The 26,653-nt window shown below is 49.6% G+C and overlaps 1 protein-coding gene across 3 annotated transcripts in view; it reads left to right on the top strand.

The window, feature by feature from the left end:
• Positions 1 to 26,653, top strand: part of SLC2A9 (solute carrier family 2 member 9) — a 228,784-nt gene that overhangs the window by 176,777 nt on the left and 25,354 nt on the right. For all 3 annotated transcript variants that reach the window (XM_073891428.1, XM_025887600.2, XM_025887599.2), the window contains 2 exons: positions 11,701 to 11,802; positions 14,271 to 14,346. In XM_073891428.1, coding sequence (XP_073747529.1) covers positions 11,701 to 11,802; positions 14,271 to 14,346 — 178 coding nt within the window. The remainder of the gene's footprint in view (positions 1 to 11,700; positions 11,803 to 14,270; positions 14,347 to 26,653) is intronic.

Below are 26,653 nucleotides of genomic sequence, written 5' to 3'. Positions count from 1 at the left end.
CCTGTTTTAGACTTCTATCCTCAGAGCTGTAGGAGATTGTGTTTCTTTCAACCACTATGTTTGTGGTGACGCAGCCCCAGGAGACGAATCTACTGCCTTCCAGAACTGTTGTGGAAGCAAACCTCGAAGTGCAGGAAGGCCCACTGCAGCATAGCTGACAGTCAATACGCAGTAAATCCCACGGCCCTTCCAAAGTTTTTATTCCCTTGCTTCCAAAGATACGGACACTGTTTCATCCAACCCTGTGAGGCTGCCGCCTATCAAAAGGGACTTCCCAATTTGTTTTCTTCTTCCGAAGATTTTGACAGTCTGTTAAAATGGCGTTGGGACCTAAAAAACTTGAGAAAGACATTTTTGTTCATTTGATTGGCAATTAACTTTGGCTCCTGGCATTGCTCATCGGCTTCGGTAGCTGTAAATAACTGCATCTTGCAGAAACAGCTGTTTTTCCAAACTGACTTTCTCGGCGCGGCATTAAGTCTCCGAGTGAACTTTCAATGAGGGTCACCCAGGCCCCACGAGCCCGAGCAGCGGCTGCGACCTGGGTCAGCAGCAGCTGCGACCTGGGTCAGCAGCAGCTTGTGGAGCATGAGCCTCATTCCTTCGAGAAGTGGAGACACTGCTTTTTCAAATCGGGGGAAATGGAATTCACAAAAGTCCTTCTTGCTCCTTATTCTTCACAGTAAGTTTGTGTGGTTGTCAGGAATGGACTTGGCCATAGTGTTGAAGTTAAAAAAAAAAAAAAATCCTGCTGGTTTCCACCACCTGCTCTGCTTCCAGAACAAACCCAGAATCAAAACCTTTAGAGTTCACAGCTTCATCTTAAGACCCTGGATCTGTTGGATGAGAAAGTGGGTCCGGGCAACAAAGCAGGGCGGTGGGGTGTTTGGACTCTGTGGTCTCGTGGCCCTCAGCTCAGTAGCTGGGTCACCTCAGGCCAGTTACTTAACCTTTCTGAGTTCCTGTTTTCCCTAAGGGAAAGTGGAGATAATACAAATCTCTACCTCAACAGGTCTTATCATGAGAATTATACAGTAATTCACAGCACTTGGCATAAAGCAGGTACCCATAATTATTATTATGGGTTGAATTTGTCATCCTTACAAAATTTATATGTTGAAGCTCTAACTCCCAGTACCTCAGAATGTAGTCATTACAGATGTGATTTGCTAAGATAAGATCACTCTGGAATAAGGGGACCACTAATCCTCTATGATTGTCATCCTTATTAAAAGGGGGGAATTTGGGGGCACCTGGGTGGCCCAGTCGGTTAAGTGTCCGTCTTCAGCTCAGGTCATGATTCCAGGGTCCTGGGATTGAGCCCCACGTCGGGGAGTCTGCTTCTCCCTCTCCCGCTCCCCTTACTTGTACTCTCTCTCTGTCAAATGAATAAAATCTTTTTTAAACATTAAAAAAAATAAAAGGGGGGAATTTGGACACAAACACACATACCGAGAGAACGCCATGTGAATTTTGAAGGCCTGCCCTTGGCATAGGGGAGGGGCCACATGAAGCAAAAGAGGAACCGGATTTCTCCTTTGGCCCCCAAACTCCTGGGGCGGGGGGGGGGTGGCAAGCAGCTGCCAGGGCTCCATCCAAGCCGGCAGCACCCGCTAGAGCTGAGAAATTATGATTTCGGTTGAGTAGCTTTTCATATTTGGTGCCTATGTCATCATTCGAGAAGGCGCTTCTGTAACCTGTTGCCTTGAGAGGAAGCATGCATGTACACGTGGGGGCTCCCCTGGTTCTGAGGGCTCTTGCTCACGGGAGGGGCATGGAGGACCACCCCAAGCACACAGGCAGTTTTTCCCTGGAGCCCGTTTCCCTGCAGTCCCTGCTCCCACCCACTCCCAGATCCGATAATACCTTTTTATCAGGTGGTTCTATTTCTGACTTTGGCCAAGGACACACGTGCAAGCAGGTTTGTTCCCTGCAGCCCACCAATGCTTTATTCCCCACCAAACATCTTTCGATTCCCTCCCCATCTCTCTGTGAGCTTCCTCTGGCTTCCCTGCATCTGGGCTGGTCCCACCGGCTCCGCCCATCAAAGGAAGGTGAAGACACAGCTCCTGGGGGCTCTGGTGGAGACTCACACTGTTCCTTTGTTCCTTGGTTGCCAGCTCCAAGGGCCAGCTGCCCCCACCCCCTCACCTGTCCCCCAGGCGCTCTGGGCTCCATGCGCCTGGTGGTGGAGCACTGATTTCTCAGGCAGCTGGCCACCCTGTGGTTCTTCCTCAACTCCTTCTCTTTAAGAGCTGACTTTTTCCCCACTTGCCCCAAATTGAGAACAGTTAAATTTATGATCATAAACCTCTTTTTTTTATTATTATGTTATGTTAGTCACCATACGGTACATCCTTAGTTTTTGATGCAGTGTTCCGTGATTCATTGTTTGTGTATAACACCCAGTGCTCCATTCAAGACGTGCCCTCCTTAATACCCATCAACCAGGCTAACCCATCCACCAGGCTAAAGAACCAACTACTTTTCCTTTTTTGAGAAGGCAAAGGGGGGTTGTATTTCCCTTAGAAGCCGCAGAAGCTAGGGCTTTGACCCAAGGAAAAACTTCCCAGGACTTGAGAACTTGGAAAAGCCAAGTCTGGGGCCAGCCTTCCCTTCTATTCCATTTGGCCCCTATGCATATCTGATTTTGCACTTCAGTTAAAATATCTCAAGACCATTTAAATTTATTATACTTAAGGATTGTGGACCACCCTGGAATGATAATCATTTAAAAAGTAGCTTTTTTTTTCATTTCTTACAACTTTAGCCCAAACAGATATCACAGATCTCACACACTCATCTTTTTGTTTTTTAAGTAGGCACCAAGCCCAACATGGGGCTTGAACTCACGTCCCTGAAATCAAGAATTGCATGCTCTACCAATGGAGCCACCCAGGTGCCCCTCACGCATCCGTCTTTTAAATAGAAATTCCTGAACAAGGTTTGTTTCAATGTATTATTTTTAGTTTTCAATTTAGATAGCCTGTTCCAAGTAGACAATTATTTCTGAGACCCTGTCTTCTGAACAGAGACCTTAAAACTCCATTAACTTGCAGATACCTGCAGCTTCCCAAGGTCTCTGTTTTTCAGACAGAGATTTGTGAACTCAAAGATTAGCGCTTGCAGACGTAAAACAGAAGTACTAGCAATGCCGGAACCTGACATTCCTTCTCATGCAGCCTGCCTTTGCATTCTTTTCTCTGCCAAGAGGGCTGAGTCCACGGCAATAAGACCATTCCCGTTCCCTTCTGTCGGGTGTGACCCGCAAACCCTGAGACGGTGAATGAAAAGATGACTCCAGACACCTGGGTAGGAGCAAGGACAGGCCTGGGGACCAGACGCTCTAGTGGCGAAAGGCCTCTAGCCAAGTTTGTCTCCACTTTTAATGGGATTATATTAGTACATCAGGCGCAAGCACAAAGCAAAGAGGAAAGTGTAACCATCATGGTCGGGACAGTAACATATGGGGCGGCGTGGGATAAGGGCGGGGGGGCGAGGAGTCCGTGATGCCTGTGACCACCACAGGGGCCTGTTTTTCTTCAAAACTTAAACATTGACTCCCTAGATGAGAACCTTGAGCGGCAGTTAAGAATCTGGCCGCTTTCAGCCAAGAAACTTCAAAGGAGGGCCAGCATTCCAGGCACTCGTCCTTTGCTTTTCAATTAGTCTCATCCAGGGAGGCATAGACAAGTCAGATGTTGTCTATCCAGGCACTGTGCATTCCCACACTTCCTCCCATCCTTCCAGAACTGAAGCCTTGGCCATAATCCAGTGTCTGCCTAGAGACTCAAGAATGGCTGGGTGGTGAGGGCTCTTCAGGGACCCCACCACCCCCAAATAGTCAAGATCAAGGGCGGCCATTTGGGATACTTGGGTGCTGGCCCCATTCTAGGAGGCATCCTGCCCCAGTGGGGTGTGTGTGTGTGTGTGTGTGTGTGGCACAGTAGGTTTAAAGAAATGGCTGTGGTAGTTGTCACCCATGCCCCTTCAGTCCCTGGTCTTCATGTGTCCCACCAGGTTAAATGCCAGCTCATCACAAGCACCCAGTCCACAGGTGTTTGAGTAAGACTCAATGAAGGCCACTTGTGGAAAGGTGCATCTGAAATCTGGACAGAGTGCTCTGCCCGTGCTGTGATCCACACCCCCTGCCTGGGAGCAGCCAGGTGGCATGCTCTGAGGGCAGCCGAGCCCCCACCAATAGCCCTTCCTCCTTCTGGAGCCCCGCAGCCAGCCACGTGGCCCCCACGCTCACGAGGAGCACGATAAGCCAGGCAGAGGCTGACTTCACGGGAAGAGCGGAACAGAAAAGGCCCACCTGAGATGGGACAGGAAAAACAGGACATCCCTTAGGATCTTGTCGAGCAATGGACTCAGAGGCCTCTGCAGTCCCTGAGATGTCAGGGATTCTGCCAAGCACAGAGTAGTTATTTCATGCACTTTATACTGAGATATACATGAAGAATACAATAGAGACAGAGACTGGCCTACAAAATTCATATAAAGTAATGTCTCTAAAATACTCTAAATGCACATTAAGTCAGCTTTGAGTCACACTTGAAATAAATGACATTTTAGACCCTATCTTCCTTCCCTCCATCCCTTCCTTCTTTCTTCATGTGTTTCATCATTGAACAACAACGTGCCAAGCTCTGCTCTGCATGGGACGTGAGCTCCCCGTGTTAATTTGCTAGAGCTGCATAGCAAAGTACCACACACAGAGGGGCGGAAGCGACTGAAATTTATTGTCTCCATTCTGGAGGCCAGAAGTCTGAGAACCAGGCATCAGAGGGCAGAGTCCTCCTAAGGCTGTGAGGGAGAATCTGTTCCAGGCCTCTCCCTGAGCATCTGGTGCTTTGCTGGTGATCCGTGGTGTTCCCCATCTTGGAGAGCACCACCCTGAAACCTGCCTTCATCCTCACATGGCATTCTCCCCGTGTGTGTGTCTGGGTCCAAATTTCCTCTTTTTTATAAGAGCACCAGTCACATGGGACTAGGGCCCACCCTGATGTCCTCCTTGAATTTGATTACCTCTGTAAAGACCCTATTTCCAAAAAAAAAAAAAAATCACATTCTGAGGTAGCAGTGGTTAGGACTTCAACCTATCTTTTTTGTTGGGAGGGTGACAAAATTCAACCCATAAGACTCGCCAAGGGCAAGGACTCCTGTCTCCTTCTCAGCGTCCCTGTGTCAGGGCCTCGTACAAAGGAAGAAAAGCCTTGGAGCCTGCATATATCCTTTTGCTAAATCTGTATGTGCCAGTGAGGAGGGGCAGTACAGTGCAGGGGTTAAGAGCAAGACTCTGGAACCAGAATGCCTGACCTTGAATGCTGGCTCTGCCACTGTATGACCTTGGGCAGGTTGCTAAACTCTCTGAGCCTCCACATACCCGTAGAGGTGTTATGAGATTAAATTATTACTATATGTAAAGGCTTTGGCACCATACCTGGTACATAGTAAGTGCTATAGAATGTTCACTGCATAATAATCAAGACAGCATGGTGTTGGCATAAAGACAGCCATACAGACCAATGGAACAGAATAGAATCCAGAAATACAAAAGATGTCAAAGAAATTCAATGGGGAAAGTTAGTCTTACCATAAGTACCATAAAAACTAGATATTCACATGGAAAAAAAAACTCTAAAGAACTCTTACCTCATGCCACATACAGATTAACTCAAAATGGACCATGGACTGAACCATAGGAGCTAAAATTATAAAACTTCTAGGAGGGAACATAGGGGGAAGTCTTTGCAACCTTGGGGTAGGCAGAGATTTCTTAGATGGGATTAAAAAGCGTGAACCATTTTTTTTAATTGATTAATTGAATTTCATCAAAATTAAAAGCTGTAGCTATGTAAAAGAGCTTGTGCAGGAAATGGAAAGGCAGGCCAGACTGGGAAATATTCACAGAGTACACAGCTCACCAGGGGCTTGAATCCCGAAGATATAAAGGACTCTTAGAACACAATAAAAACAGGACCAAGAGCCCACTTGGAAATGAACAAAAGACTTGGGCAGACATTCTACAAAAGAAGCTATCAGAAGCATCAATACACAAATGAAAAGTCGCAACACTGTAAGGCACCAGGAAAATTAAAACTAAAACCCACAGTGAGATACCACTGTTCACCTTAAGGATGATTAATACCAAAATGGCTGATAACACCAAGTGTTGATGAAGATGTGGAGCCCCTAGAACTTTTATACACCGCTGGTGGGAATCTGAAATGGTACAACCCTTTGGAAAACAGTTTGGCAGTTTCTCACAAAAACTTTACCCATACAATCCAGACATTCTTCTCATGAGTATTTACCCTGGACCCCAGTGTTTACAACAGCTTTAGTCATAAGAGCTCAAACTGAAACAGCCCAGACGTCCATCAACTGATGAATGGAGAAACACACTGTGGTATATCTATTCAATGGAATACGACTCAGTATTCCAAAATACTACTCAGTATTCAATACTAAAAAGGAATGGTATATACAACAGGGATGAATCTCAAAAGTATAGTGATCACCGGGGCACCTGGGTGGCGCAGTTGGTTAGATGTGTGACTCTTCGTTTTGACTCAGGTCCTGATCTCAGATCATGATCTCAGGGTCATGGGATTGAGCCCCGGAGTCGGGCTCCACACTCAGCATGGGGTCTGCTTGGGATTCTCTCTCCCTCTCCCTCTGCCCCTCTATGCACTTGCTCACTTGCTCTCTCTCTCAAATAGATAAATAAATCTTTTTTTAGAAAAAGTATAGCCATCACCAATAGGGACTTCTAATCTAGACTGATCTAATCTAGAGTAATGGAGAGTTCATCAGTGGTTGCTTACAGCTAGGGAAAGGGGCACAAGGGAACTTTGGAGTGATAGAAATGTTCTGTATCTTGATGTGGTCATGGCTTTATGGGTGTATAAATTTGTGAAAACATACCAAACTGTACAATTAAAATCAGTACATTTTATTGAATCTAACTAAGAATTTAATCTAAGTCAGTAAAGTTGATTTTTAAATACTAACAATGACAAAAGACCTTCTCTGTATTATTCCACCAGTGGTCCTAGCACTGTGGGATGGACAGTAGGTGGTGGGTACATGGCTGCCAAATGGCTGAATAACCCTGTGGCTCAGGATTCCCCAGAAAGGATTTCTTGGAGGCTGACAGTCCACCTCCAACTGACATCAGTAACCTTCAGAGGCCACTGTTCATCTTGAGTTAATGTTTTCATTAATGACTTTAATGTGGAGTGGAAATGCCATGTTTAATCCCTTTCGACAGGCTGCACTTTAAAACAATTTAAAAGAGGCAGAGACAAAGAAAGGAGCCCTGCAGGTTGATTGGGTTTCCCACTAGGACGGACAGAGTTGTTTTTGTCTCTTTCTTTCTCACAGCTATTTCTTTGGTGTCTTCCTAGACATCTTTAGAGACTCTTTCCGAATCAGGGACAGTGTTTCCAGCTCCACCTTGGCTCAGGTTACTGTTTCATCGGGAGACTTTAGGGAAAAGGAATAGCCAGATCCCCACACCTACCCCAAAGCGCTTGAATATTGGCGTCACGATGTAAGACAGTGGGTCTCAACTAGTTAGTATCTGGGACACACTTGCTGACACTGAAATTGTTGGTGGTGCCTTTGAAGAAACCAAAACAAACCAAAAGAAAAAAGAAAAAAACACTCAAAACACTGAAGTCTGTAACAAGTACACGTTAATCTCTGTGTAACAATGCAGCACGTGTTTATCTCAGGACCGCAACTTACGTGCTCGGCGGCTCACAGTGACTGTGTTGCTCATCATGGTAATTTCTCTCGTCATTTCAGTTGTCTGTCACTGGGCACTGTAACCCAAGATTCACAGCTGCCCCACATTCCAGCTATGAGCAGCCTTTGTCTTCAGTGTGAGCTCAACTGTGGGGAATGGTGATGCCATCCTGAGAGTGTAGCAAAGACATCTTACATGGTGAAGATCTGCATGTGTGGGTATTAGAAATTGCCAGGGGATAGGGGAAGAGTAATGATTTGTGACTCAAGGCATAGCATCTCCAATGCTTTAGCTAAGTCTATCTTTTAGACTTTTTTAATTAAAAAAAAAGCTTATTGTGGAAAATTTGGAAAAGACTGAAAAATAACAAGTAAAGGAATAATCATATATTTCCCCCAAACAGAGTTAGCCATTATAAGCTATTTTTGCATAAATTTTTCCAGGGTAGATTAATTCAACAGAATTATAATTTACCAAACTGTGTCCATGAGGATATGCGAGATACAGCTCTATGCCCTGCCCTTTTCCCTTAGAATCATAATCTGAGGATTTTTCTGTTGTTTAAAATTCTTTTAAAATATGTGAACTCCTATGTCATTATCATCTGGATATTCCAGTATTTATTGAAGCAATTCAACTGGGGGTGGACCTCTGGATGGTTTCTGTTTCCTCATTAGTACAAATCACACTACATTTGAAGATCTTTGTCCATGCCTCTTCCACCATATGTCTATTTTCTTAGGATAAATACCCCAAAGGCAAATGACTGGATCCAAGAGTGTATATATATTTTTAGCCAGCCGTGCAGTGTGAGAGAGCATGTATTCTACTTCCATATCTCTCAATAGCTCTATGTGACTTTTAACAAATCCCAGAATCTCCAATCCTGGGTGTCCCTGACCTTCCCCATCCCCCAATCGCACCCCCACCCAGGGCCCAGTTCCCCTGTGCATGTTGCTCTTGCCCTGAGAGCCCCTATCTGGACCTTCCCTTTGGTGGGACCCACCTCGTGAGGGTTGGGGCAAGAGATGACTTAGATGCTGGCCCTTCTTTCCTTTTAGAACTTTCTCGGTAATTGCGGACCCTTGCTGCCTTCATGGGTCTCACTGGGCCTAGCTTCCCACTGAGTGACTGTATCATCTTCATCGTCCTCCTCTGCTATATGTCAGCTGTCATGCCCGCCTCACAAAGATAAACCTTCACTCAATGAGCAAACGTTGGCTCAACACCAACCAGCACGTTGGCGCAACACCTCAACGTGTGTTCTTCTAGGTTCTGAGAAACGAAGATGAAGCTCCTGGCCCTCAAGGGAGGACGTGGTCAGGGAAGAGGGTGCTGGGCATCCCGGTGTAACAGGGGGCTATTACAAAGTGGTGGCTTGGTTCTCTTTCTAGTTTGGAAAATTTTAACGTCTCAAGAACCAGAGAAGACTCTGTAGGTGATCCCAACTCTGCCTCCTACCAGCCACGTGACTTTGGACAAGTTCCCAAAACCTCTGTGTCTCAGTTTCTTTACCTGTATTATCAGACAATTAATTGGTCCTACTTTATAAAGTTGCCATGAGGATTAAGTAAATTGATGCATGATAAGTGCTTAATGCGGCATCTGGCCCAACACAGGCGCTTGACAAATGGTCGTTATTCACCCCCACCCGTCGTCATCAGAAGAGAGCAAGGAAGACACAGAAGGGTGCCTGACTGTCTCAAAGCCACACAGCTAGTTAGAGGCAGGAACTGGGACACACTCAGGCCACCCCTTAACTGCAAGAATAATACATATTCTGGGACAGCTGGGTGGCTCAGTCGGTTAAGCAACCAACTCTTGATTTAGGCTCAGGTCATGATCTCAGGATCCTGGGATGGAGCCCCACGTTGGGCTCCGTACTCAGCTGGGGGTCTCCTTGAGGATTCTCTCCCTCTACCCCTCTTCCCACTCGTGCTCTCTCTCTCAAATAAATGAATGAATGAATAAATGAATGATACCTCTTCTGCCATTTGTTGGAAGCCTCTGTTGTTCATGAGTCACTTCCAACGCTGTGAGTTCTTGGCCTCTGATCTCATAGCTGCACTCAGTGCAAAGACAGTCTCACCACAGGTGAGGAACTGAGGCTCACAGAAGCCGAATCACCTATCCTGGGTGCAGAGCCAGGACTCGAACTCAGGTCTGCTTCTTTCAGGTCCATGTGCCTCTGGACGCCACCTGTGCTCTGCTCTATCAGGTCAGGTGTGAAGGGAGGCCAAGTTTAGCCATTTGGGTCTGCCCTGCCCTCCTAGGCCGCAGAGGAAAAGGCTTCCTGAGGGAAGTTGTAGATGTTTTCCAGTCATCTGGCCATCAGCCAAGCATGGTTTCTGCCCGAGCCCCTGACTTTCCATGCCAGAGCGCCCCCGCCACACCGGTCCTCTCAACGTTCACACCAAGGCACCCTGACAGCACGCTGTGGCCGATCTTGCGGGCACTCAGCTGGCCTAAAGATGTGCCCGCTCACCTCTCGCTGTGCACTTGGCCAACTGGAACAATGGCCGGCGCCAGCTCCAGGAGAGCTCCCTCAGAGGGCTTCTTACCACCCCCTCCTCAGAGCAGGCATGAGGAAAGAGGAAAAGGAGGAGGGCTCTGGGTTTTCTGTGGCAAGACTGTCAGGCTTTGGGGCAGGATTGTGACCATTCAGTTTGATGCTCTGGCTCTTGAACCATCATGTGAAGCTGGCAGACAAGAGGAGCACCTGCTCCAGCTTCATGGCCCTCAGCCTTGAAGGCTCCCTTCCCTTATCCAAACCGGATGACTCATTTGACCAGGGCCTTTGCTCCCACTGGTCCCTCTGCCTGACAGGCTCCCACTACTGTTGCCTCCTCCAGGAAGCCTTGCCCGATCGCCCAGTGGAGAAAAGCTGTGCATTTTTATGCTGATGCTGTGAGTTCAAGTTTTCTCCCCTCCTCCACCCATCTCTGTCTCTGTCTCTCTCTACTGCCTGTGTGATGGCCACTGAGTTACTTCACCTCTCTGATCTTCGGTGTTTTCTTTCTGTGCACCGGGATGGGGGAGGGAAGAAGAGGGAAGGTACTTGGCATAATCGGAAGACTTGTTATGTGTCTTGAACGCAGTCTCTTACTGAACCACCCGCCCCTTCCAGACAGCCTTGTTGGAGGGTATTTTGGACCTCCTTTCACAGATAAAGGCCCTGAGGCTCTGGGAAGGAAAGTCATTTGCCAAAGCTCACACATCTGGAGAGTGGTTGACCCAGGATATAAACCCAAGTCTGCCTGTCTCTGAAACTTAGCTACATCACTATTTTTCAGGGTCATTGGCATTTGAAGGAGCTCAATGAAGAGCCCCACCTTTGCCCAAGTGAGAGGTAGACACAGGGCCAGCTGGGTAGAGGTCAGTGACAGTCCTACAGCGATGGGAAGCTGGGCCGGGGCACATGGCTTCAGAAGCTGCAGTCATAGGAGCTTCCTGGTATCATACGCCAGAATGAAATTGACCCACCCAGGCACAGGCAGAGTGGAAAACGTCAGAACCTTCTCTGCCCACTCCCATCCCTGGGCCCCTGCCTTGGGAGTCTGCCCCATAGAATCGACAGCACAGGGGCATAAGGAGACAGTGCCCTTGCTTTCCATGGGCTGGCTCCAAAGAGTGGGCAAAGGGCTACAGCAACCATGTCCATTGAGTTCCTTTAGCAGATAAGCCCACCCTTCCCTAACGAGGAAGATGGAAAGGAAAGGTGAGTGTATGGACACACAGCAGGTGCTCAAGGATGGTGACTTTCTTCTCCCTCCCTTTCTCATAAAGACCTTTGCCGCTCTGGCTGTGGCCATGGAGAAAGTGGCTGGGCTACCTGAAGGTCAAATCCGTCCTTTAACCATGACCGCAGTGCTGGTTCCACGCTCCCCTTCTCCTGCTGCTGGAAGTGAAGTAGTAACAGTCTCTCTTTCACCCTGACCTAGGGCTTGGTCATCGAGCGCCTGGGACGGAGACCCCTCCTCATGGGCGGCTTTGGGCTGATGGCCCTCTTCTTCGGGATCCTCACCATCACGCTGACCCTGCAGGTGAGAGGGTGTGTCTGTCATGCCCCGAGGGAGGTCAGCATGGAGCTGGCTTCCGGCTCTGGTGCTCTGGGGGTGGGTTCCAGCAGGGGCTCTGCTCCTAAGGGCCTCATCTCTAAAATGGGACAGTTGTCCCCATACCCAGGGGTCTTAGGAGGATTAAATGAGAAACTGTACGTACAGTACCTGGAAGGGCACCCGAACATGACAAGTGCTAGGGGAATGTAGGCTTGGGGAACTATCACTGGTGAAGGTATTTTTCCCTTTTATGGAGACAGGAAACGGAGGCATAAATATACATGAAGAAGCTGCTCAGGGTTCCACAGCTAGTAAATGGCGGAGCTGGGATGAGATTCCAGGGTCTTGGGGTTTCCTCCTACCCGCTGCACTGCTCAGGACGACCTGCAGTGACGGAGCCCTTTCTCGGTGCCTCAGGTCTGGCTCAGCACCAAGGGAAGCATGAGGCAAGGTCACAGTGGTCAACAAATCTTGGCACTTTTCAAAAATGAATCCCTGAGTGGAAAGTTGCACATGTTGATCATTTGCTGAATGTCTTAAGGTCCCAAAAACCTCTAGAAAAAGGCAGCATTAGCCTGGTTGTACCTGATGGACAGCAGCTTGTCGTCCAGAAAGGAAGTGCTGCTGGGGCTGCTGACCAGGCAGGAGGCAGAAGCATCTGCCTTGGGGGTGATGCGCTGGCAGTGACCCCTCCTGCCCGACTGCCAGACCAGGGTTGACCTGCACAGGGTGCCCTTGCGGGCCCCTCAGACGGACCGAGCTGGGTCCCTCACAGTTAGGTGATGTCCTGGCACGTTGTCTTTCTGCAGCTGTGGCAGATGTTTGGAAGGGCGGCCCGGAGCAAGTGGGCCCCCCTAGGCCTCACTTCACAGGGTCGCAGAGCTCTTCCCTGCTTGGCTGCCCTCCTCTGCCTCTGTCCCCCCTTCCCCACTCCCCAGCCCTGTTGCCTGGCAGCCTCCAAAGAGCCTGCCCTTTCCTCTCCCTGGGGGCCTCCTCTGCTCAACTGGCTTCTCTTGCTTTCCAAATTCAGGAAGTTCTGCACATCTCTTAGAAACCTCTCTCTCCAGGAAGCCTTCCCTAACCCCATGTGTCAGTGAGGCACCCTCCTCTGTGTTCCCAGGGACCCCAGGGGCAACCCTGCAGTATCACTTATCACACAGGATTGGCTTTCCCTGTTGACTCATCTCTCTTTTCTGATAGAGTTGTGGGAGCAAGGGCCATGCCTGTATCATTTCTGTATTCCCACCTCCCAGCCCAGTGCATGGCACCCAGGAGGAACTGGGTTCATTTGCCAAATGAACAAATGGCTGGCTGGCTGGCTGGCTGGCTGGCTGGCTGGCTGGCTGGATGGATGGATGGATGGATGGGTGGATGGGTGGATGGATGGGTGGATAATGGGTGGGTGGGTGGATGGATGGATGGATAGATGATGGGTGATGGGTGGATGGGTGAATGTATGAATAGATGATGGATGGATAGATGTATAATAGATGGATCAATGGGTAGATGGATGGATGAACGATGGATGGATGCATGGATGGATGGATGACTTAGGGCAACAATGAGCCAGGCAGTGTACAAGAGCCCACAACACTCCCCTCGATCCTAGATCCTCCTTCAGCAAGAGCCAATGGACTTGAACATGGAAGGGCTGCTGTCCCCCCCTCTCAACCCATCACCCTCCACTCTGAACATTTGCTGCTCACCCCTGTGCTGTTCTCGCCTGTTCCATTGGTGCCCTTGCTCATGTAGAACCCTCTCCTGGAACTTTTTTTCCTCTCCTTTGGCTCTTGTGTGACCCTGGCTTAGCCTTCAAAGGTGAACACAGTCTCCTCCCCTCTCTGAATCTCTCTAGAATGGGCTCAGGTGCTCCAGCACCTCCAGACATGCTCACCATGTCCCATCACTGGTGACACCGTGTTCTAATGATCAGACATCCAGTCTGCTTGGACATCTTTCCATGCCCAGCACCGAGCCACCCCGACCCTGCCAGACAAGTGACAGCCCCCCCAAACATATTTAGTGACACCAGTTAACTTGTCTCATACCTGTCAGGAGAGCAGGGGTAGAAACGTAGTGTTTTACACGAGAGGGATTAACTAAGAAAATTTTTTAAATGTGCGAGTGCCTGTAAAACTTCTCATATTGCCTGCCTCAGACTAAGCACTCAACCAGTATTAGTTACTCATTTATTTACCACCTGCTGTATGCTGAGGACACTGCTAAATTCTTGGGAGGCATCATCTCTTTTTATCTCAATCTGCAAAACAGGTGGATGGAATGGCTCGGGGGTTATCATTATCCCCATTTTATGGACACTGAAACCAGGGCTCAGAGATGTGAAGTGACCTGCCCCAGGTCATGCAGACGGATCAAGGAGGTGCTGGGGTGAGAACCCAGGTCCTCTCTGCCCCGCTGCCTCCTCCCCTGCCCACACCCCTGCTCTCTCGCAGGACCACGCCCCATGGATCCCGTACCTGAGTATCGTGTGCATCCTGGCCATCATTGCCTCATTCTGCAGCGGGCCAGGTAAGGCACGCCTCCTTCCTCACCGGCACCACTGAGCTGGGGTGTTCTCATTGTACACATGGGAGCTTGAGGCCCAGGAGGGGCAAGGCCTGACTGGGAGTGGAGGGGGAGAGGGAGTCCCCTGCCTGTTTAAATGCAGTGGTGGCCTTCAGTTCCATCCCACGTACGGTAGGTAACAGGTAACAGGCGCACCCAGAGTTGGGGAGCTGACAACATAGAACAACATCACAGCTACAATTAACAGATGTGAGAGCGCTGAGCCAGATGCACTAGCTTGGGACGAATGGGAGGTACTCAAGTTACAGTCTGTGCCCACAGAGAAGTGACCGTTTAGCGTGGAAGATGTTTTTGATAATAATGATAATGATAATAGTAATGTCTGAGATTTATTGATCACTGGGTATTTGTTCGATGTAGCCAAGCACTTGATTCGCATTAAGTCATTTAAGGCTCGTGACAGCTCCAAAGAAGGCGCCGAGTGAGCTGTGGTGCAGTCACCTGACTCCCAGGGCCCTGACCACCACCACCTTATACTGTAGCTGCATGAGGGTGGAGTCTGGAGTGTTCTGAGCCTCACTTTCCCCAGGACTCACTTCCAGCCCCAGCTCTGCCATTTCCCTAGTAGGAAAGTCCTCTCCTCTCCTTGGGCCTCAGTTTCCCCATCTATAAAATGGCCCCGCCACTCCCTGGCTCTGTGTCTGTGTCCTCAGGGATCCCACCAGACAGAGGTCCCCCTCGGCTGGAACTGAGCACGTCTGTCCGGCAGGTGCGGCTGGGGTTATTGTGGTTTCTATGTTGAGGAAAACAACACTACGTTCCTATCAGAACACATAGAACGGAATTTCTGTTTCTCCCTTTGTGTTGCCGCTTTTCGTGGGCCACCACGTTCCATGTGCTGTCCCATCCGTGACGGATGAACAGCATCTGCCCCCGATTCCGGACAGCAGGCTGTTACAGTGGGATGACAGAATGGGCTGCGGAACGGGGGGGAAGGGCGTTAGGCATGCACACGTGTGTGCACACGCATGAACACATCCCCACGGCGTGTTGTGATGGGGATCAGAGGGCTGAGGAAGACGGGGGCAGCGAATTGACCAGAGGACCGACAAGGGCACATGTAAATGTGCTCAGTCCTACAGGGCCCCCCATCACCCCTTCTATGGGCAGCATTCATGTGGGCACCCCTGCGGGGGGGCAGCCAGAGGCCCCAAGCGAGGCCTCTGAACACTGGGCTGTGGACCAGAAAGACAAGGCTTACGGGCTGGTGTGCAAATCCCCCTATGAGACGTCAGGCCCGGTGAGTCCTCTCCCGGCCTCTTCATCCAAAATCAGCACCCACAGGCACACACACACACACAAGTATGCGCGTGTGCACACCCACATGCCGATACATGCACACACACAGCCACACACATCCTCCTGGTTTACTTGCTTCGTCACACCTTCACTGGCTCATGTTTCCTGTATATACTCATTTATTTAATGCAGGGATTGGCAAACTTTTTCTGTAAAGGTCCAGCTATAAATATTTTTACAGGCCACACAGCCTCTGTCACAACTACGCGCCTCTGCAGTGGGAGTGCAAGCACAGCCCTGGACGATGTGCATTCCTGCCAGAAATCCATCACTTGAGTGCTTCAATCAGTGGGGAACTCACTACCTCACAAAACTGACAGTTCTATCGTCCGGGGTCAGCAAACTATGGCATGTGGGCCAAATGTGGCCCATAGCTTATTTCGTATGACCTATGAGCAAAGAATTATTTTTCTTGTAAATTTTATTTTTTCTTATTTAAAGATTTTATTTATTTATTTGACAGAGAGAGAGACAGCGAGAGAGGGAACACAAGCAGGGGGAGTGGGAGAGGGGGAAGCAGGCTTCCCGCGGAGCAGGGAGCCCGATGTGGGGCTCGATCCCAGGACCCCGGGATCATGACCTGAGCTGAAGGCAGATGCTTAATGACTGAGCCACTCAGGCGCCCTCTTGTAAATTTTATTTATTTATTTTTTAAAGATTTTATTTATTTGAGAGAGAGAATGAGAGAGAGAGAGAGCACATGAGAGGGGGGAGGGTCAGAGGGAGAAGCAGACTCCCCGCTGAGCAGGGAGCCCGACGCGGGACTCGATCCCGGGACTCCAGGATCATGACCTGAGCCGAAGGCAGTCGCTTAACCAACTGAGCCACCCAGGCGCCCCCTCCTGTAAATTTTAAGAGAAAGTTTGGGGCAGCTGGGTGGCGCAGTCGGTTAAGCTTCTGACTCGTAGTGTCGGCTACAGCCCGGGGTCCTGAAATCTGGCTGCACGCTTGGAACCCCACAGGTGTGTTAGATTTGTTGTTTTTACTCCCATTGTGGGCAAACACGGTTTTCTTCTGATCACAGAGCCTGCTGGGTTTCTGGCGGTTTAGATTCTAAGCTCTCCCTAGCATCTGGGAGCCTCCCTAAAGGGAGGTCCACCTACCTTCCCTAATCCCAGATCAGTGGGGCCCCTTACCCTCTGCTCCCCAAGCCCCACCATGTCACCCAGCTGCCAAGCCTCACCCGTGGTAAGATCGGCCAGGCTCTAGAAACTTCTCTTCAGTTCACATTGACAATGCACAGCTTAAGCCCCAGGGAAATTACCTAAGGGAGGCTGCCACTTGGGTTGGGAGATCATCTTAACTGGACAGGAGCAGATCCCAGGAGGAGCCATCCTGGGAAAGTGTGGCTCCGAAATGCTGATAGATAAGGGACTGAGAGACTCCCTGTTTGAGGCTGCCCTTCCAGAATTAAGTGGAAAGGATCATCCTCCCAGGAAAGAAACCAGGAGTTTGCCGGAGGCAGCTTCTGTGATGAGCAAATCAATTCAAGGCGGCTTGACTGGGAGTTGAAATTAGGTGAAGGGGAAGAGAAACTGGGCAGGCAGTTTCCGGCTGCATATTTTATCTGTGTGCATAACCCCGAGGCAGTGGCCGTGACAGCTAATAAATGAGGCACCATAAAAGAGCTTTATCTTTGAGGGAAAGGAAATGCCACCAAAGCATTTCAGTTACAGTGTGAAAGATCTTATGACGGGGAGGCTCTGTGCGTGGTACCAAGTGAAACCTTCCAAGGGAGGTTCCCATGCTGGTGAGGAGGACAGACACACCACTGTCTACCCCAAAACATGGAGTATGGTCCCTGCTCTTAGAAGGTCATTCTGCTCTAAATGCTCCAGAAGGCCAGAGCCACCCTGATGGGACGTGCGGAGTGCCTAGTGGCTGGAAAAAGCGCTCCCCTATCTATCATGTTGATTTAATCTGGAAAGACAATTATGGACTCTCAGAGAGAAATATAGATGGATAGATGGGTAGGTAGACAGTTAGGTAGATAGATAGAGATAGAGATATCATTCATTCATTCACCCATTTCACAGATAGTGAGGGCATACTTCGGAGCAGGCATCCTTCCAGGCCTGGAGATACAATGGTGAAACACACATGCACATACACACGATCTGTCCACAAGGGATCTGACCTTAAGTAACAGAGGTCAGGGTCCTACTGGGGGGATATGGCACGCTCAAACTGATAACTGGAAGAATGTTTGATAACAAGACAAGCTGTAATGGTAAAGGCAGATATAGGGAAATGTCAAAGACCTGATCATTTAGATGATCTCAACATATGACACTAACTTCCCACGTCCACCCCTCCACCTGTTGGCCATGCAGGAAGCAAAACGATGTACTGAAAGTTAACTCATCAAAAGTCAGCACACTGGAGGTCAAATTATACAGAAAGCCAAATCATACAGAAAAATAATTTGCTGAATTTATCTTACTTCTCTATCTATGGAAAATGTACAGAATTCTGTCCAGAAAAGAATGATTTTTAACAGCTTTTATAGATTTCTGTGTTATTGTTCACTTTGTCTGCATAAGTGAACTTCGAAGAACTTTCCTCTGTTTTCTTCATTCCCTGCTGTTGTGGGTGGAGGTTAGTGGGGATTGGGAAGGCACAGCTGAGTAGCATTAAGTATATTCTCATCCACAGTAAGAATACGTGTCTTCCTCTGCTCTAAATCCATTTGGTTTCAGAGATGTGTGTAAAAAGCAACTGGATTTAGATAGCAAGGATATGTCAACACACTTATCTTAATTTATTTTATTCTGTGTTTGGGAAACAAGAGTGTGGATGACAAAAGGTTCAGATAGCCAGGGCTCCCCACCTGTCCATAGACTGGATTCTCTTACTAACATATTCTTATTCACTAATGCATTTTACGTCTTTGGCTTTGGCTGCGTTGATCTTGAGCCAACCTTGTGACCTTCCTTAGTCACTTCTCTGAGCCCTGCTTCCTGGCCAGGAGAGGAGACAGCATACCCTGCTGCCCCAGCTAATGCACAGGGAGGATGTGGGGCTCCAGAGGGGCCATCTGTGGATGGTTCGGAGTGTTGCTGCCCTTTTGCCAAAAGCTGCAGTGATTTGGGCAAGGCCATGTCCCCCTGCGGGTCTGGGCTTCCCCATCAGTGAAATGAGGGTCTGACCCAGTTTAGGAGTTCTCCAGCTGGGCGGCTACCCTTCAGAAACCCCCGTCTGTGGTCAAACATAACCCCAAGGCCCTGTCCAGGCCACTGGGCAGGCAACAGGAATGGCATTTTAACATGTTTTCTGAATAATTCCTAAGGCGCCAGCCCAGCCCAAACCACTCCTGTCTGTGGAAGCTTCTAGACTTAGTAACCAGCTCCATGACTGCCCAAAGACTCACACTCAGTGAGCTAGCCAAACTGAGCACTGGCCATTGACATCTCCAGCACAGACTCTCAGAACGATAGTAAAAGTCACAGTAACGGGGCGCCTGGGTGGCTCAGTCGTTAAGCGTCTGCCTTCAGCTCAGGTCATGATCTCAGGGTCCTGGGATCGAGCCCCGCATCAGGCTCCCTGCTCAGCGGGAAGCCTGCTTCTCCCTCTCCCACTCCCCCTGCTTGTGTTCCCTCTCTCGCTGTCTCTCTCTCTCTGTCAAATAAAATCTTTAAAAAAAAAAAAAAGTCACAGTAACGATGATAACAGTGAGAGTGTGGGCGGTCGTGTATCTCGCGGGTGTTTCGGGGTCTGCTGGGTGTCGGGCTCGAGCCAGCTCTCTCCGCCCTCACCCCAGCCCCATGGGCCAACCATGGCTTTCCCAGCGGGCACATGAGGGAGCTGGGGCCCCCGAGAGGCTCTGCTCTCCGAGGTCACTCATGGCAGATGCTCCCGAGGTCAACGGGAGGGCAGTGCTTGCAGTCCTAGCTACTGCAGTGGGGTGAATAGTGCACCCCCCGACAGATTCGCGTCTGCCCGGAACCTCAGAATGTGACCTTGTTTAGAAGTAGGTCCTTGTAGCTGTCATCAGTTAAGGATCTCAAGGTGAAATCACCCTGGATTGAGGGTGGGCCCGAAATCCAATGACTGGTGTCCTTCCAAGATGAGGAGAGCACATGGGGGGGACACAGAGAGGAGAAGGTAACGTGAGGACAGAGGCAGAAATGCAAGTGACACAGGGACAATCACGGAGCACCAGGGACTGCCAGCAGCTAAGAGAGCCTCGGGACAGCTCCTCACGCAGGGCCTCTGGGAAAATGAACCCTGCCCGCACCCCGACTTCCGCTCTGGCCTCCAGAACTGGGAGAGAATACCTTTCTGTTATTTCAAGTCACCAGGTTTGCAGTGATCTGCTCAGCGGCCTTAGAAACTAGCAGGGCACAGAGTAGGCAGGAAACTATTTGCTTACCGCCAGGCAGCTGTAGGGGCAGGGCCACCGGGCTTGGAAATGAGGGGCTTGTAGCATCTGACACGTAATGCCAAGCAGATGGGTGGAAGGGGCACGTTCTGCTTATTCAAGAGGAACAAGTGGAACTTTTAAAATCGATATATTCTGCTCAGCACTAGGTACTTTGCCTCCTTCACCCTGGTCCTCACAGCACCCTGCAAAGGAGACCCCCGATCCCTGACGAGGGCACCTCTACTCTGCGGAGCCTGCCCCGCCCACATCACCCGGTGCACAGGCAGCCCGCCAGGCTTTGAACCCTCTTCTCCACAGCTCTGCAGTCTCATCTTTGCTGCCGTTCTTCCCCCTTCACTTTTGCAAACGCTTAGCTTTCCTACTTATCTCTTTCCCACCGTCCAAGGCAGAGTTAATTAGTGAGCTTATCTCCTGAAATGAGTAGGAAAATGTGGCCGTGCTCTTCATGATTTGCTGCCACGTCCTCTCCGGAAAGGATCCTCCCTTCGAAGCAATCCCAAGCAAATGCTGCTCTGGGAAAGAATTTGGGCCCTCCAAAGCGTCAGCCCATAGGCCTGGATTTTCAACCGAAACGTGGGAAATTCTGGTCCTACAGTCCCTGAAATGAGTGACAGGCACCCAGCTTCTAGGCTCTTCTGTGGTGTCCACCGGCCGCTGTCTTCCTCCGAGCTGAGCAATCCCTGGGAGCCTGGCAGAGGAGTCTGACGCTTAACTGACCCTCACGGCTGTGGGGGTGAGAGCCTGACTCTCGGTCTGAGGGTGTCCGTTTCCTATGCCTGCAGTCACACAGGACCACAAAGGGGAGCCTTTAAGGGACAGAAGTGCATCCTCTCGCAGCTCTGGAGAGCAAAGTCAGAAATGACGGTGGGGGCAGGGCCAGCACCTCTGGAAGCTCGGGGGAGGGGCGGGGGAGAATCTGTTGCAGGCCTCTCTCCTGGCTTCTGGCAACTGCTAGCTTTGTTCGACTTGCAGCCACATCCCCCCATCTCTGCCCCGTCTCCACATGGCCTCCTCCCTGGTGTCTGCCCTGCATTCTCCTGCCTCCCTCTTACAGGGGTCCCTGTGATGCACTGAGGACCCATGCTGATAATCCAGGGTGAGATCACTCACTGAATCACATCTTGTGCCGAATAAAGCGACTGTCATACCCTCATACCCTCCAGGGACCAAGAGATGGGGTGAGCGGAGCACCCCATCCCTCCCCTGTGGTTGGGGGTTCACAACCCAACAAGAGCCCCCGTCCCTCCTCAACTTCCTCACACACTGCTAATCTCAAAATGGGTGAAGGGGCTGGAGGTCGGTGAATTAACCTTTGCTGGCCTTCCTGTGCATCCTGCGTGCAGAGACTTTGGCATTTCTGCCTCTGTTGCTTCTTGGTCCTGAGTCCAAATGAAGCTTGTGTTTGAACGCCCTGTTACCCATGCAGTGGAGATGCGAGCGAGGTGGGTGCCAGGCCAGGAGCAGTGACCTCTGCCGAGGAGGGTCAGAGGGCACACAAAGGAGCATGTTCAGTGTCTGGATCTTGAGGAATTAACAGAACGCAGTTCTTGCGGACAAGTCAGGGTGAGGCAGGGCTGTGCTTGATTCTGAGGCTGCTACTGCAGATGATCCCTAACTCGGTGGCTGAGAACCACCGGGATCTCCTCTCCTACAGCTCTGGAGGTCAGAAGTCTGAAATCACTTGCACCGGGCAAGGATGGTTCCCTGTGTCTCCGGGGGGATTTGCTTGCTTGCCTTTTCCCACTGAGAGAACACCCACACCCCAAATCTTGTGTCCCCTTCCTCAGTCCTCAGAGCTAGCAGAATGGCAACTTCTCTCATGTCTGACCTCCGGCCTCCTTTGTGTAAGGACCCTGTGATTATACTGGACCCACCTGGATTGGATAGAATATTCCAGAATAACCTCCCCATCCCAAGGTCCTTAATTTAATCACACCTGGAAAGTCTCTTTTGTCCTACAAGCTAACATGTTCACAGATTCTGGAGATTCAGATGTGGACATCTTTGTGAGAGTGTTGGGGAGGGGTGGGGGCGAATGGGGCAGTCAGGTACTAATAGCCTTTCCTAAGGTTAAAAGGCATGAGATAGCAGGCTATATGGGAAGTGGGCCAGTGGGCCAGGTGGCTAGTGGCATTATGGGGGAGCTGGGTGTTAGCAGAGGGGATTAAGAGGTGGGCAGGACCAGACTGGACCCCACATGTATACTCAGCTTGGATAGTGATTGGATGAGTCTGCTCAGCTTCCATAACCAAGGAGCACAGATCGAGAGGTTTAAACACCAGAAATGTACTGTCTCACAGATCTAGAGGCTGGAAGTCCCAGAGCGAAGTGCACGCCAGGTTGGTTCCTTCTGAGGCCTCTCTCCTTGGCTTGTAGACAGCATCTTCTCCCTGTATCCCTCTTTGTCTTATGAGGACACCAGTCATCATAGATCAAGGCCCACATATCTGACCTCATTTTGCCTTAATCACCACTTTAAAGACCCCAACTCCAAATACAGTCACGTTCTGAGGTCCTGGAGGTTAGGACTTCAACATGAATTTTGTAGGGTGTGTCGAGAGGGGGTGACACAATTCAGCCCATAACTGATTCAAAGTAAAAATTCTGGAACAAGAAGCCTCCACAGTTCAGGCACTAATTCTACCTCTTACTAACAGTGTGGCTTTGGGCAAATGGCTTAATCTCTCTGGGCCTCACCTAAAAGTTAAAGATAACCATACTATCTACCTTGCTGGGCCCTTACAAGGCTTAAATCCCGCTATTCATTCAAGTAGTTACTGATGGAACCATGTGCCAGGCATTCCTCTAGGTGCTGGGGATACAATAAAAACAAAAGAGACAAAAACACCTGTCACCACAGAGCGTTGCTATAGTGGAGGGAGAGATGAAACAATGTGAAAAGTCACTTACAAAGTGTATAGGAATGGGGTAAGCACTGTGGTGAAAATTAGAGCAAGAGAGCTTGGTGGGAAGCCCCTTTGAGAAAGTATTGAATTTGATCCGGGGTTGTTAGGGAAGGCCTCGGTGGCAAGGTGACAGTTGAGCAAAGATGGGAAGCGTTGGGAGGAATGAGACATGCAGATGGTTGGAGGAGCGCACCCAGCAGCGAGAAGAGTCCATGCAAAGGCCCTGAGGCAGGAACATGTCTGATCTGTTGAAAGAACAGCAAGGAGGCCAGTGAGGGCAGGGAGTGAGTGAAGGAAGATCGGCTGGAGATGGAATGGATGGAAGACAGGAAGCGGCAGGTTGTGTGCCACTCTGTAGGCCATTTTAAGGACTTTGGGCTTTTTCTTTGGGAGAGATGGCAGCCCTCTGGGGATTTGGGGCAGAGGAGTGACAGCTTCTAAGCTCCATTTTAAAAGGATTTTCTTGACTTCCATGTTAAAATAGCCTGTAGGAGGCCAAGGGTAAAAGCTGGGAAATCAGTCAGAAAGTTCTTACAGTCGTGTGGGCAAACGGTGGTGGCCCCTTGGACCAGGGTGGCAGTGGAGGAAGTGATGAGAAATGATGGATTCCAAACACAGTAACATTTGTAAGTTTTAGTGGACCGAATGCTTTGGCAGGTTGGATGTGGGATGTGGAGCAAGACCAGAACAAAGAGACTCCAAGTATGGTGCTGCCATTAACTGAGGTGGCGAAGGAAGCAGATTAGCGGTCAGTCTTAGACATGGTAGCGTAGACATGACCATTAGCCATCCCAGGACAGGTGAGCTGACATATATAAAGTACGGTCCTTGTCACAGGGTAGCTTCTCTAGAATCCGATGCCAAGATGCGGTTTGGGATGAGGGATGTTTATCAGGGGTCTTCACCTGTTGAAGGGAGGCATGGGGTGGGTGGAGAGAGAGGTTGGGCTGTGATGTGGGCCCAAGAACAGCTCAGCCAACCCATAGGGAGTCTGCAGCTGAAATGGCCCATCAGATAGGGCCATGCTGTGGCCCAGGCCTTTCTGCCCTGCTGCCTGCAGTCATTGGAAGTGAGCCACCCTGGGACGGGTGTGCGCTGGGGCCAGGTGGTTTTCTACTGACCCTAACGGGGCTGGAGGCATCTGCCAACAGCCCTCCTTCCCCATAGCCTGATCAGGACTGCGCAACTCCATGCCCATTGTGTCCACATTCCCTTATCTGCAATTCCAAAATTAAGAAAACTCAGAAAAAACAATTATTGTTCAGTAGTTTGGCACCAAAACCTGACCTGAGCAGATATGAGCCTCTTTGCTGTCTTTTTGTCCCACTCAGGGAGACGCTCAGTGATCCTTTCCTTAAAGCTCTCTTCCTCCTCAGGCTATGGCAGATCCGTTTCCTACGTCTCCCCCCTCTGGCCACCCCTCCTTTGCCCCCTCCCACTCTTGTCTTCTTCCTGTCCATGGATGCCGGCACTCCCCAGGTTCTGCCCTTGGCCCATGCACTTCTCACTGCAGGCACTGTCCCAGGATGGTCTTCTCCACTGATAGTGTCCACGTCTTCTCTGGTGCCCCCACTCCTGCTCTCCACCTGTACTTCCTTCCCAAGTTCCTGACCCAGGTGTCTACTTCCCTGCAGATCAACTCCACATAGAGATCAAATGGGCTCCTAAAAACTGAATATGCCCAGTGAGAAATCATCATTTCCTCCCTAAATCTGCTTCTCCTCCTGTAGCCCCTTATTTTGATGTATGAAGCCAGCAATGACCTACTTGCCCTGTAGGTCATCCTAAACTCTCCATCTGCCTCATCCCGCACTCCCACACAGGCACTGGTTTTGAGGTGGACTCAAAACACCCCCGTCAGTGCTCAACAAGGAAACCAACAAATCTCAGCGGAGTACTGAAATTTGACAATTATTCTCATCACCACTACCCCCCGCCCACCATCACCACCATCATCATCACAGCCATCACCATCACCATGACCACCATGACCACCATCATCAGCATCACCATCATCACCAAGACCATTTATTGAGTACTTATTTGGGGCCAGGCACAGTGCTGTACATTACCCACATTACCTCCTTTAACAAGAAACTCAAGTTAGTTGAGACAGAAAGTGAGGCTTTTGTATTTGCACCAGAAATGCATGTGGACTTGGAGTCCACAGGCTGGGGCTGGCAGGGAAACAGACCTGAGGGAAACACCACTTCCGCCTTCATTTCTTCTCTAACAGTGTTAATGACCAGACTCTCGTGGGGGCTGAGGGAATTGGTATTAACCTTATTTAAATTTGCATTTTTCCAAGTGAGATAGGAATTACGTGGTCATGAATCACTTCTCTGAGTGTTAAAAACAAGCGGCAAAATGGACAAGTGGCCCACTGTGGTCACACGCTGTCCATCATTTAATTTGAAGGAGGGCAAGATGCCCCCTGATAAAAGTACTTGAAGGGTCCCCCTCAGCTCCCCATATTAGGGGCAGGATGGCCAGCACTTAGGCGTATTTTAGGCACCCAAAAGTTGACCCTTAAGGAGCAAAAGCTGTTGTTCTCCGGAGAGGCAACATGAAGTGGGGAAGGACCTTGGCTCAGAGGTCCTCCCATTGGTTCAAGTCCCCATGCAACCACCAGTGTGGCCTTGGCCTTCTTACCCTTTCTTCTGTCAGTTTCTCCACACGTAAAATGGACCATGGATGTCCTGAGAATGAAGTGGGTCAACATACAGGAAGCAAGTGTGCATGTGGCCCGCGTGCAGACAACTAAAGGGAATATCTTCCAGGCAGAGGCAGTAATGAAGGCAAGAACCTGCCTGGCAAGTTCCAGAACAGTGCTGCCTAATAGAAATATAATTCAAGCCACAAATGTAATTTAAATTTTTCTAGTAGCTACATTAAAAAGGTAAAAAAGGAACTGATAAAATTACTTTTGATAATGTATTGTATTCAGCCCACATATCCAAAACATCATTTCAGCTTGGAATCGTTATATAAAATGTGTTAATAGGGTATTCTAAATTTCTTTTTTTTTATACTCAGTCTTTGGAATTGGCATGTACTTTATACTTACAGCACATCTCACTTCAGACTGGCTACATGTCGCTCAACAAGCCCACGAGGCGAGGGCTGCCATGTAGGTGCCATTCTGGAAAGAGCAAGGACGTGTGTGTGGTGGGAGTGGCATGAGCTGGGTGGAAGGGAAAGGAAGTCAGAGACTGGGAAGGAACTAGGGCGCCATTAGGTCAGCTGTTGGATCCCAGTGCCGTGGGAAAGTGTAGGAGGGTCTGATCGGAGGGCTGATGGGGTCTGATTTCTATTTCAAATGCTCACTTTAACTGCTGAGGGTAACACATTGGAGGAGGTGCACCCCCAGTGTCCTCAGAGACCTGCTCTGCGGTGAATCATTCAATAGTAGTAGTGGTGGTGGTGGTGGTAATAGTAGTGGCAGTAGTAGTAGCGGTGGTGGTGATCATAGTAGTAGTAGCAGTAGTAGTGGTAAGAGTGGTAATAGTAGTAGTGGTGGTAACAGTAGTAGTAGTAGCAGTAGTAGTGATAGTAGTGGTAATAGTAGTAGTGGTAATAGTGGTGGTAGTGGTGGTAATAGTAGTAGTAGTAGCAGTAGTAGCAGTGGTGGTAGTGATCATAGTAGTAGTAGTGGTAGTAG

This window comes from Callorhinus ursinus, unplaced genomic scaffold (assembly GCF_003265705.2).
Source record: "Callorhinus ursinus isolate GAN/ISIS: 27379988/994484 unplaced genomic scaffold, GSC_fseal_2.0 scaffold4, whole genome shotgun sequence".
NCBI classification, from domain to species: domain Eukaryota; kingdom Metazoa; phylum Chordata; class Mammalia; order Carnivora; family Otariidae; genus Callorhinus; species Callorhinus ursinus.
This window is presented reverse-complemented; position numbering and strand designations above follow the sequence as displayed.